The sequence below is a fragment of the Mesoplodon densirostris genome, chromosome 10, assembly GCF_025265405.1.
Source record: "Mesoplodon densirostris isolate mMesDen1 chromosome 10, mMesDen1 primary haplotype, whole genome shotgun sequence".
NCBI lineage: Eukaryota > Metazoa > Chordata > Mammalia > Artiodactyla > Ziphiidae > Mesoplodon > Mesoplodon densirostris.
In genome coordinates, this window is record NC_082670.1 from 77,843,735 (window position 1) to 77,856,161 (window position 12,427).

Below are 12,427 nucleotides of genomic sequence, written 5' to 3' on the forward strand. Positions count from 1 at the left end.
GAGTGCTGTGGGACTAGGTCTTCCCACAACAAATCACTTGGTTAAAAGACAAAGTGTCCGTAAAGCTCAGGAGCAAAACTGCGTTCCCGCAGAAGGGAGGTGTGTGGGCAGGGCCCCCAGGGAGCCCCTCTCCTTGGGAACCTAGGGTTGGCTCCAGGCAAGCTTAGGTCCTTCTCACTGGCAGGCTTTGTCACAGTACCTCACCTCAAGGATCCAGGGTCCACCCTTTATCGTTACTTGAACACTACACTCATCAGTCCAGAAATATTAGTGAGCACCTACTGTGTGCCAGGCACTGGGTAAACAACAGTGAGCAAAACAGGCAAGACCTGGCCCCGCAGAGTTCACAGTCCAGTAAGAAAGGTAGACACTAAAAAGATAATTACATATAGGACAAGAAATCACATCAATGGATTATCATTTCTCTTTTTTTTTTTTGGCCATGCGGCATGTGGGATTTCAGTTCCCCGAGCAGGGATCGAACTCGTCCCACCTACACCAGAAGTGTGGAGTCTTAACCACTGGACCACCATGGAAGTCCCAGATTATCATTTCTAAAACACAAGTCTGGCCCTATCAATCTTCTGATAGAGCAATCTTCCTAGGTTACTCACTCTATGTGGGATTAAAAATAAACAAACAAAAATGAAAAGAGCTGCCTTAATTGGGTACTTACTCAATACCAGGTGCTTTACTATGATTAACTCAGGACATACTCCAACAACCCACTGCAGGAGGTACTATTATTATCCCCATCGACCAACGAAGAACTAAAGTTTTCTACTTAACCATTGCTTACTGCGTGTGCAAAAGCCCATCCACCCCCCAGCCAAGACCCTGAATTCCCTGAGAATTCATATCTTACTCAACTTGCTGTCTCTTGTGCACACAGTAGTATTTCATAAACTCCCAATGAATGAATAACCAACTGATTGATCAATGGGCTGGTTTCCTTCAAGGCATTACCTGCGTAATAAGCTCAATTTTTGGAACAAGTACCGGTCAGTGTCCTAATAATCATGCGAGAAGTAGCTGTGATGTTGCGAAAAGAGCCAGAGCCAAACCCCCGAGGCCTGAGACCGCAGCTTGGCTCTGTGTGAACCCGGAGGATCATTTCCTCCCTCTAGGCCTGACTGCTTCCCACTGTCCTGATGGGGAAGCAAGAAATCAGACAGTGAGCCTAGGACCTCTGCTGGCTCTACACGATTACGTCTCTGAAACATAATGGGGGGCAGGGGCTGGGGCTCAGGAAGACCTCTGAAACTGCACTCTGCCTGCTTTTAGAACAGGGTCTAAAATTAAATGTTTTAGGGAGGGTGACTGATCAGGTCTATGGGGGTGGGTGAAGAACTTCCTCTTCGGCCATAGCTCAGTGGGCATATTTATCCTAATAGGGTAGATTTACTCCCTATGACAAAAACCCCTTTCCAGAGAAGTATTTTGGACGAATACAGGTGAGACCGCCACCCCCAACTGTACACCAGAATAGAGGGGTTGGTGATATGAAAGAGCCTGTGTTCATATGCTGGAAGCAAACAAAACCCAAACCACACTCTCCACTCCTACACTCTCCTCTGGGAAGGCCATGTGAGTATGGTCAAGGCCACCACGAACATGGGCCTAATGGCTCCATGTGGTCCATAAGCTATGACCACAGGAGAACTCGCCACTCAGCAAGCATGGGTCTGTCTGTCACTCAAAGTGAGAGCAATGGGTAGGAGCTGGGGCTCCGCAGCAAGACAGAATATTTGTTGGTTTTCTTTTGTTGCTTGGGTTGGTTTTGAGTGAATTTCTGTCCTCACGTCACCTAATGGACATAATGAGGGTAACAACACATCTCCCTACCTCACCACAGTGAAAATTAAATGAGATGAGTAAGCCAAGTGATCCACACAGAGCCTGACACATAGTACGTACTCAGATTGTTGCCAAGGATGGTGGTGGTGGTGGATGAAATCTGAGTCAGGAAATCCAACCCAAGCCTCTTCCAACCCACTCCAGGATCCAGAGAGAAGCAGGTGATCCTGGGATGAACGCTACTGGAAAAGCAGACTTGGATACTTTTCAGAAGAGAAACAAAGAGGTGCCCACTCTTGGGAAGGACCCAGCCTGCCCAGGTGCCCTGGGCCTCAGGATAATCACTGGGTCCCTGTAAGGACAGAGGCTCGCTAGGGCCATTGGGAACAGAGAGACCTGAGAAGACGAACTTCCTCAGAGTAAAGAGAAGGGGGAGGAAATTACAACCATGAAGATACCGCTGTTAACCCAACAGACTGGCAAAAATTAAAAAGCATGAAGAGCTGAGGTGTGGCAGGAGGCAGGCAAACAGGAAATCTGGTATCCTGCCGATAACTGGTGCTCTTTAGAGAATGATTTGGCAGTATTTATCAAGATCTTAAATGCATGCAAAGGATGGCCCAACAACTTCACTCCTCGATAACCATCTACCTAAGAGAACTAGCTGCTCATGTGCTTGGAGGCATAAACCAGAAAGTGCATCAAAGCACTGCTGTAAGGGCGAAAAACAGAACCCACCCACCCCCCACCACCAACAGAAAAACAGCTCGATAAACAGTGAGATTCTTATGCCATGGATACAATACTCACTTTGCAACAAAACAAGGTAGATGCACATGCACTGTCTTGAAAACATTTAAAGACATATTATTGAATGTTTTAAAAAGGTTACAGGGGCTTCCCTTGTACCGCAGTGATTGGGAGTCTGCCTGCAAATGCAGGGACACGGGTTCGAGCCCTGGTCCGGGAACATTCCACATGCTGCAGAGCAAATGGGCCAATGTGCCACAGCTGCTGAGCCTATGGTCTGGAGTCTGTGAGCTGCAGCTGCTGAGCCCACGTGCCACAACTGCTGAAGCCCGTGTGCCTAGAACCCGTGCTCCACAACAAGAGAAGTCTCTCACTGCAATGAGAAGCCTGCACACCGCAGTGGAGTGGCCCCCGCTCGCCGCAACTAGAGAGGGCCCGTGCGCAGCAATGAAGACCCAACACAGCCAAAAATAAATAAATAAAGTAAACGAATTAAAAATAAGAGAATGTTTTAAAAAATTATTAAAATAAATAAATAAAATAAAAAGGTTACAGAATAGACCAGCAAGCATAGTATGACAGACTGTATTTAAAGAACAGAAAGAAAGAAAAAGGAAAGGAAGGAAAAAATGACTTTTTTTTTTTCTATGTATATAGACTCCTAGTAAAAGCTCTGGAAGGAAATTCACAAAGTAGGTCACAGTGGTTACTTCTGGGAAAGGTAGGAGTGGGGTGGGTGCTGGGAATGAAACTTGGGGATCAATAGGGATTTCACTCTTATTTTTAACTAGGAAAATGTATCCATGCATTTCTTGGGTATTTAAGTTAAAGTAATACATTTATTTTTAAGGAACAAAAAAGAGGAGGTAGAAGGAAGAGGAAGAGATGATGACTTCAAGAGAAGATGTAGCTGCCGAGAGCTAAGGGTCTGCCTTCACCTCCTCTTGGGGGACTGGCCACCCATAAATGTAGACACAACACATCTGAGCATAAGCCCATAGTTTCTTGGAATGACAGAATCAGATATTTAATGCTATACCACATCAGTTCTATATACCAACTCTTCCTTCTAAATCTTAGAAAAATTCCCTCATACTTGACAAAGGTATCCTTCCTCTGGTGTCGGAAACTCAAGGTATGAAAACGGGACACATGAAATTTTGCTATCTCCAAATTCTTGTTGGCCTCCACTGACTTATAAGAAGTCCTGCATTACATTTAATTGTTGCATGTAAGAATTCTTTTTAATTTTAATTTTTAAAGATACTTTTACCTTTCCTTGTTTTCTTCCATTTCTCTGAAGACACACTGATTCATTACTCCGGAACTGTCCATAGACACTGTGTGGCAGATCCAGGTCTTCTTTCTGAAAAAGCAAAATAACCAACATTTATAACCTGGGTACATTTATGTTAACACAAAGAGATGCATTAAATACACACAAAAGGAATATGTCAAAGGCTGCCTAGTGTCCATCAAAATCCATTTTCCCCTTTGTCCATAGGTTATTTGAGTTTCATCAGGGACTACATTTCCCAGGCATCCTTGCAGCTAGGTGCAGCCAGGTATCTGAGTTCCCAATGGAATGTGAAAGGATGTGATATGTTCCACTTCTCCACGTAGGTCTCAAGACATGGGCATGCCTTGTCCATCCTTCCCCGATTCCCACTGGCTGGAACTCAGCTCTGACCATGCAGATGATGACAATGCACTTGGAAATAACAAAGGAACAAGATAGAAGGCACTTGGGCCTGTGACTGGCTGCATGGAGCACAGGTGCCCTCTCTCCTGGGAACTACTACCTTAGAGAGAAATATCTTTGTTCTTTAAGTCACTTTAAGTTTAATAAAACTTTAAGTTTTATTGGGTCTTCTTTTTATGGCTGGTTAAGTCTCACTGAGTTGGCATTATGGTTAAAGATTATCACTGGGGCCCTTCTGAGGGTGGGTTTGCTTATTTGGAGCTTGGGACAGTCTGTGTCTGTGGAGACAGGTGAGTCCAAATTATTTGGGGTCATAATTTTGGTAAAACCACACGCAGTTTCAAGCAGGTACTCAATCAGTGTTTGATGGGTGAAGAGGTGTTAATAAGCATGTAATCTCTTCCTGTGTGAAGCGCCTCGAAAGCAGAGCACCTGGTATGGAATTAGGGACACTGGGACCCACGAGTATGAGTTGTGCGCTTCACTTCACGAAACGGCTACTCGGGATGGTAAAACGTCACCTGAATGTACACGATACCCACATTTAAGGATTTTAGTCTCTGCTTAGGAGTGACAGAGACTAGGAAACACAGGGACAGAGACAGAGAGACAGAGCTAGAGGGAGAACATTCCAATGGTGGAGGACTCGGCCCACTATTCCACTCCCTGCACGTCTGCCCCAGGATGAGTCTGAGCTACAACTCGGAGGTCCCCTCTCCAGCCTCAGGAACTGCATTCCTCACCACTCAGGGTGTGGCTTTAGCATTAAAAGATAGATTCTCTTTCTGCACCATGGCCCGAATACGAACCAGCTACTTCATTTGTAACCAAAGAAACAGCTGTCATTTTCAACGCAGGAAGAACTGGCTGTGCAGACCATATTGAGGGATGGTGTGTTGGTCTCCAGCCTGGAGCCTCCTAGGCAAAAGGGGGTCCAGGATAGTTTTGACACCCATGACCTTCATGCTGGTGCTGTCATTATGGCCCAGCTCCACTGCATCAGCTGTTTTGATGGTTGAGCATCATAGGCTGCTTGGCCAAATCTCCCCGCAATCCTCCATCTTCTCCACTGTGGGTCTGGCTTTCTCCCAGATCAAAGCACAATGTGAACAAACTTTCAGACCCAGGTGAGCAGGACCAGATACCTGGGACCCCTGCACCATAATGTGTTGGACAGAGTCAGTGTTGGGGAGAATCCCCAGCCCCAGCCTCCAACACTGCTCTTTAGCTTGCAAAGAGCACACTAAGAGATATTTTTAGCATCTGGATCCCTGTCTGAGGCCACTGCTCTGGCTTCCATCAGAGTTTAACTTCTTCAGCTGTGGCATGTGCATTATGGAGGGACCCAGAACGAGGCAAGAGGGAAGATGTGGATCCTGGAAGGAGGGATGTGGATGTGAATGTGGAAGGGTAATGGGACTTGAACTCAGAGTCCCAGAGGTGTTACTGCATTCCTGCCACGAACGGAGAGGGGAGAAAGCAGTGGCTCACACCAGGGTCACTTCTGCAGCTGTGAACACCTTGGCCCACCTCACCTTGGGCTGGAAGCCAAGTTTGCTCAGTGTAGCAAGCTCTTACACAACACAGTAACTGCTGCAAGAGGATTTGATACTTACATACCAAATGATGCCAACAGCAAACTCTCCTCTAAGTCACATTTCCCCTGCAGCAATGAGGTCAGAGTCTGCCTTCACAGGCCCACTGGCTAATTCTGGATCAGGGTTTCAGGTTTTCCCTCCTGGTGTTGGAGAAGGTTTTCTGTAGACAGCCATCAAGAAACCACTGTCCTTCAGCCTGTGGCTAGGAGCCGGCACTGGGGACACCCATCTCTGTATCCCAGCACTGAGGGATGCCCAAGGTGCAGACACTGACGTGAATTATCTCATTGAATTCTCACATCAGCCCTAGGAGGCAGGCACTGCCTCACTCTATGAATTGGAAAACTGGGTTAAGATTTGTCGAAGGCCATACAGACACCAAACGGCAAAGCCAAGACTTGAACCAGGGGGTTCAAGTCTGTGTTCCTAACCACTGTATTTTTTTTTAACATCTTTATTGGAGTATAATTGCTTTACAGTGTTGTGTTAGTTGCTGCTAACACTGAGTATAACAAAGTGAATCAGCTATATGTATACATATATCCCCATATCCCCTCCCTCTTAAGCCTCCCTCCCACCCTCCCTATCCCACCCCACTAGGTGGTCACAAAGCACTGAGCTAATCTCCCTGTGCTATGCAGCTGCTTCCCACTACCTATCTATTTTACATTTGGTAGTGTATATATGTCCATGCCACTCTCTCACTTCGTCCCAGCATCCCCTTCCCCCTCCCCGTGTCCTCAAGTCCATCCTCTACATCTGCGTCTTTATTCCTGCCCTGCCCCTAGGTTCTTCAGAATGATTTTTTCTTTCTTTTTTTTTTTTAAATTCCATATACATGTGTTAGCATACGGTATTTTTCTCTTTCTGACTTGCTTCACTCGGTATGACAGATTCTAGGTCCATCCACCTCACTACAAATAACTCAATTTTGTTTCTTTTTATGGCTGAGCAATATTCCATTGTATATATGTGCTGCATCTTCTTTATCCATTCATCTGTCGATGGACACTTACTTAGGTTGCTTCCATGTCCTGGCTATTGCAAATAGTGCTGCAATGAACATTGGGGTACATGTCTCTTTTTGAATTATGGTTTTCTCACAGTATGTGCCCAGTAGTGGGATTGCTGGGTCATATGGTAATTCTATTTTTAGTTTTTTAAGGAACCTCCATACTGTTCTCCATAGTGGCTGTATCAATTTACATTCCCAACAACAGTGCAGGAGGGTTCCCTTTTCTCCACACCCTCTCCAGCATTTATTGTTTGTATATTTTTTGATGATGGCCATTCTGACTGGTGTGAAGTGATACCTCACTGTGGTTTTGATTTTCATTTCTCTAATGATTAGTGATTCTGAGCATCCTTTCATGTGTTTGTTGGCAATCTGTATATCTTCTCCAGAGAAATGTCTATTTAGGTCTTCCACTCATTTTTTGATTGGGTTTTTATATATATATATATATTGAGCTGCACGAGCTGCTTGTATATTTTGGAGATTAATCCTTTGCCAGTTGCTTCGTTCACAAATATTTTCTCCCATTCTGAGGGTTGTCTTTTCGTCTTGTTTATGGTTTCCTTTGCTGTGCAAAAGCTTTAAGTTCCATTAGGTCCCATTTGTTTATTTTTGTTTATTTACTTATTTATTTTTATTTTTGTTTTTATTTCCACTTCTCTAGGAGGTGGGTCAAAAAGGATCTTGCTGTGATTTATGTCATAGAGTGTTCTGCCTAAGTTTTCCGCTAAGAGTTTTTTAGTGTCTAGCCTTACATTTAGGTCTTTAATCCAATTTGAGTTTATTTTTGTGTATGGTGTTAGGAAGTGTTCTAATTTCATTGTTTTACATGTAGCTGTCCAGTTTTCCCAGCACCACTTATTGAAGAGGCTGTCTTTTCTCCATTGTATATTCTTGCCTCCTTTATCAAAGATAAGGTGACCATATGTGCGTGGGTTTATCTCTGGGCTTTCTATCCTGTTCCATTGATCTGTATTTCTGTTTTTGTGCCAATACCATACTGTCTTGATTACTGTAGCTTTGTAGTATAGTCTGAAGTCAGGGAGCCTGATTCCTCCAGCTCTGTTTCTCTTTCTCAAGATTGCTTTGACTATTTGGGGTCTTTTGTGTTTACATACAAATTGTGAAATTTTTTGTTCTAGTTCTGTGAAAAATGCCAGTGGTAGTTTTGATAGGGATTGCACTGAATCTGTAGATTGCTTTGGGTAGTATAGTCATTTTCACAACGTTGATTCTTCCAATCCAAGAACATGGTATATCTCGCCATCTGTTTGTACCATCTTTAATTTCTTTCATCAGTGTCTTATAGTTTTCTGCATACAGGTCTTTTGTCTCCTTAGGTAGGTTTATTCCTAGGTATTTTATTCTTTTTGTTGCAGTGGTAAATGGGAGTGTTTCCTTAAGTTTGCTTTCAGATTTTTCATCATTAGTGTATAGGAATGCAAGAGATTTCTGTGCATTAATTTTGTATCCTGCTACTTTACCAAATTCATTGATTAGCTCTAGTAGTTTTCTGGTAGCATTGTTAGGATCCTCTATGTATAGTATCATGTCATCTGCAAACAATGACAGTTTTACTTCTTCTTTTCTGATTTGGATTCCTTTTATTTCTTTTTCTTCTCTGATTGCTGTGGCTAAAACTTCCAAAACTATGTTGAAGAATAGTGGTGAGAGTGGACAACCTTGTCTTGTTCCTGATCTTAGAGGAAATGGTTTCAGTGTTTCACCATTGAGAACGATGTTGGGTGTGGGTTTGTCATATATGGCCTTTATTATGTTGAGGTAGGTTCCCTCTGTGCCCACTTTCTGGAGAGTTTTTATCATAAATGGTGTTGAATTTTGTCAAAAGCTTTTTCTGCATCTACTGAGATGATCATGTGGTTTTTATCCTTCAGTTTGTTAATATGGTGTATCACATTGATTTGCGTATATTGAAGAATCCTTGCATTCCTGGGGTAAACCCCACTTGATCATGCTCTATGACCCTTTTAATGTGCTGCTGGATTCTGTTTGCGAGTATTTTGTTGAGGACTTCTGCATGTATTTTCATCAGTGATACTGGCCTATAGTTTTCTTTTTTTGTGACATCTTTGTCTGGTTTTGGTATCAGGGTGATGGTGGCCTCGTAGAAAGAGTTTGGGAGTGTTTCTCCCTCTGCTATATTTTGGAAGAGTTTGAGAAGGATAGGTGTTAGCTCTTCTCTAAATGTTTGATAGAATTCACCTGTGAAGCCATCTGGTCCTGGGCTTTTGTTTGTTAGAAGTTTTTTTTTTTTTTTTTTTTTTGCGGTAGCAGGCCTCTCACTGTTGTGGCCTCTCCTGTTGCGGAGCACAGGCTCCGGACACGCAGGCTCAGCAGCCATGGCTCACGGGCCTAGCTGCTCTGCGGCATGTAGGATCTTCCCAGACTGGGGCACGAACCCGTGTCCCCTGCATTGGCAGGCAGACTCTCAACCACTGCACCACCAGGGAAGCCCTGTTAGAAGATTTTTAATCACAGTTTCAATTTAAGTGCTTGTGATTGGTCTGTCCATATTTTCTATTTTTTCCTGGTTCAGTCTTAGAAGGTTGTACTTTTCTAAGAATTTGTCCATTTCTTCCAGGTTGTCCATTTTATTGGCATATAGTTGCTTGTAGTAGTCTCTCGTGATCCTTTGTACTTCTGCAGTGTCAGTTGTTACTTCTCCTTTTTTGTTTCTAATTCTGTTGATCGGAGTCTTCTCCCTTTTTTTCTTGATGAGTCTGGCTAGTGGTTTATCTATTTTGTTTATCTTCTCAAAGAACCAGCATTTAGTTTTATTGATCTTTGCTATTGTTTCCTTCATTTCTTTTTCATTTATTTCATTTATTTCTCATCTGATCTTTATGATTTATTTCCTTCTGCTAACTTTAACAATTGTAAATATTTATGCACCCAACTTAGGAGCACCTCAATACATAAGGCAAATGCTAACAACCGTAAAAGGGGAAATTGACAGTAACACATCATAGTAGGGGACTTTTAACACCTCGCTTTCACCAATGGACAGATCATCCAAAATGAAAATAAATAAGGAAACACAAGCTTTAAATGACACACTAGACCAGATGGACTTAATTGATATTTATAGGACATTCCATCCCAAAACAACAGAATATACTTTCTTCTCAAGTGCTCATGGACCATTCTCCAGGATAGATCATATCTTGGATCACAAATCAAGCCTTGGTAAATTTATGAAAATTGAAATCGTATCAAGTATCTTTTCCAGCCACAACACTATGAGACTAGATATCAATTACAGGAAAAAAACTGTAAAAAAATACAAACACATGGAGGTGAAACAATACGCTAACCAAGAGATCACTGAAGAAATCAAAGAGGAAATCAAAAAATACCTAGAAACACATGACAATGAAAACAAGATGACCCCATACCTATGGGATGCAGCAAAAGCAGTTCTAAGAGGAAAGTTTATAGCAATACAATCCTACCTCAAGAAACAAGAAAAATCTCAAATAAACAACCTAAACTTACACCTAAAGCAATTAGAGAAAGAAGAACTAACCGCTGTATTATAATGTTCAAGGTAAAGCTCAGTACTGGTTGAATGTATGAATGTATGAATGAACAAATAGTTTCAAAAGCAGTTTCAGGGCTGTGGGGAGACAGTGTCTCTCTAAAGCCCTAGAGGGATTGACCTCACCCACCCTGGACACCCTGGTGATATTCTCAGACCCCTCCCAGGACAGCCACTCAGCCCCTGAACACTCATTCTGAACCCAGAATTGCCAACTTCTGTAGGCGTTTATGTGCTCATTACTGCTGTCAGTAATGACCAGGGCTACCACTGACTCAGAACCTCCTATTTGCAGGCAGTAAACTCATGGCTCTCACACAGAGGCTCCTCTCATCCACCCGCAGCCACCCAGGGAAGGCAGAATCACACCCATCTTAGGAACAGCACAACCGGAGCTCACAGAGGTTGTGATTAGCTTGTGATTAAGGTCACAGCACTTATGAGAGGGCAATTTTCAAAGTCTGGGGAGCTGGTGAGCAGCACAGACCTCTCCTCCACCTCACAAGACCCATCACTCACCTCGGGTAATCAGCAAGTCACAAAGATGAGTGCTGTTCTAACTCTTCAGCTGGTAAGCTCTGTATTAATCTAAAGCTAATCAGTATTTCCTATGCCAGTCACTTCCTCTTCCATGGAAGAAGAATCCTAATTCTCCCCACCACTGCCCCCTTCCTCTCCTCAGCGGGCTGGATCAGTGGTGACCAGCATCTGCTCAGCATCAACTTCCTATCAGGTGTCCACTGGACACCAAATCTTGCTAATTTTTCTTTGAAAAATATCTCTTCTCAGGAAGACCAAGTGTTGGTGAGGATGCGAAGCAACCAGAACTCTCATATCTTCCAATCACTCTGGAAGACGGTGGCAATATCTATTCAACTGCATTTGCTTCTAGGTATACACATGCACCATTCTGGTACATATTTTCCAGAATGTTCTCAGTACTACTCTGCATAACAGTCCTGTATTAGTTTCCTACTACTATTATAACAAATAACCACAAACTTAGTGACCCAAAACAATACAAATTTGTCATCTTATAGCTCTGGAGGTCAGAAATGGGTCAGCAGGACTGCATTTCTTCTGGAGGCTCTAGGTAAGAATCCGTTCCCTTGTCTTTTCCAGCTCCTAGAGGTCACCTGCTTTCCTCGGCTCATGGCCCCTTCCTCCTTTTCAGAGCCAGCAATGTAGCACCTTCAAATCTCCCTCTTCTCTCACCTCTGCTTCCATCGTCATATCTCATCCTCTGACCAGACCCTCCTGAATCCCTCTTACAAGGATCCTTGTAACTACACTGGGCCCACCCAGAGAATTCAAGATCATCTCCCCATGTCAAGACCCTTAACTTAATCAAATCTACAAAGTCCCTTTGCCACATAAAGTGACACAGTCACAAGTGTTACCAGTGAATGGTACCTGTGACCAGGGATGAGGTCATGAATATCTTTTGAGGGGCCATCATTTGGCTTACCTCCAGCTCCAAACCAGAAGTGACCCAAATGCTCATCAACAGTAGAATGAATGAAATAAAAGGTGGTAATTCACAGTGTATGAGGACATATGATCTACAGCGCTACATGCAACAAGGATGACTCTCACAAGACAACACTGAACCAATGACATCAAACACAAGAGCGCTTGCTGTATGCGTTTGTCTGTAGGAAAGGCAGAACCAGGTAAAGTTTTTCTATTCAACTGTTTCCCCCAAGTCTACCAGTTTCCATAATCCTCTCAAAAAGAAGCTTGCTGCTTGTTTGTTTTCTATAAATCAATATAGACATGCTACATTTCCCAACTTTGCATCCCACAATTGGAGGTCAACAGTTATGAAAATTCAATAAATGCGTTTATAACTAAAGAAGAAGGAGGGGGAGAAGAAGAAGGAGAAAAAGAAGCAGCAACAGTGTCTCTGCCTCTCTCATCCATTTCCACTCCACAAGCATGTGTCATTTCACCTCTGGATGAAGCAGATCCCAGGTGACTTCCTCACCACCCCCCATCCTGCCAAG

General features: G+C 43.4%; 1 protein-coding gene across 2 annotated transcripts in view; it reads right to left on the minus strand.

Annotated features, from left to right (window-relative positions):
• ARHGEF3 (Rho guanine nucleotide exchange factor 3) overlaps positions 1 to 12,427 on the minus strand; it is a 313,291-nt gene that overhangs the window by 268,322 nt on the left and 32,542 nt on the right. The window contains exon 2 of one of the 2 annotated variants that reach the window (XM_060109490.1): positions 3,821 to 3,913. Coding sequence is in view for 1 of the 2 variants with exons in the window: in XM_060109489.1 (XP_059965472.1) it covers positions 3,821 to 3,882 (62 nt within the window). In the remaining variant the exon portion in view is untranslated. Of the gene's footprint in view, positions 1 to 3,820; positions 3,914 to 12,427 lie in introns of those variants that run through there. The other variant, XM_060109489.1, reaches the window with a different exon arrangement.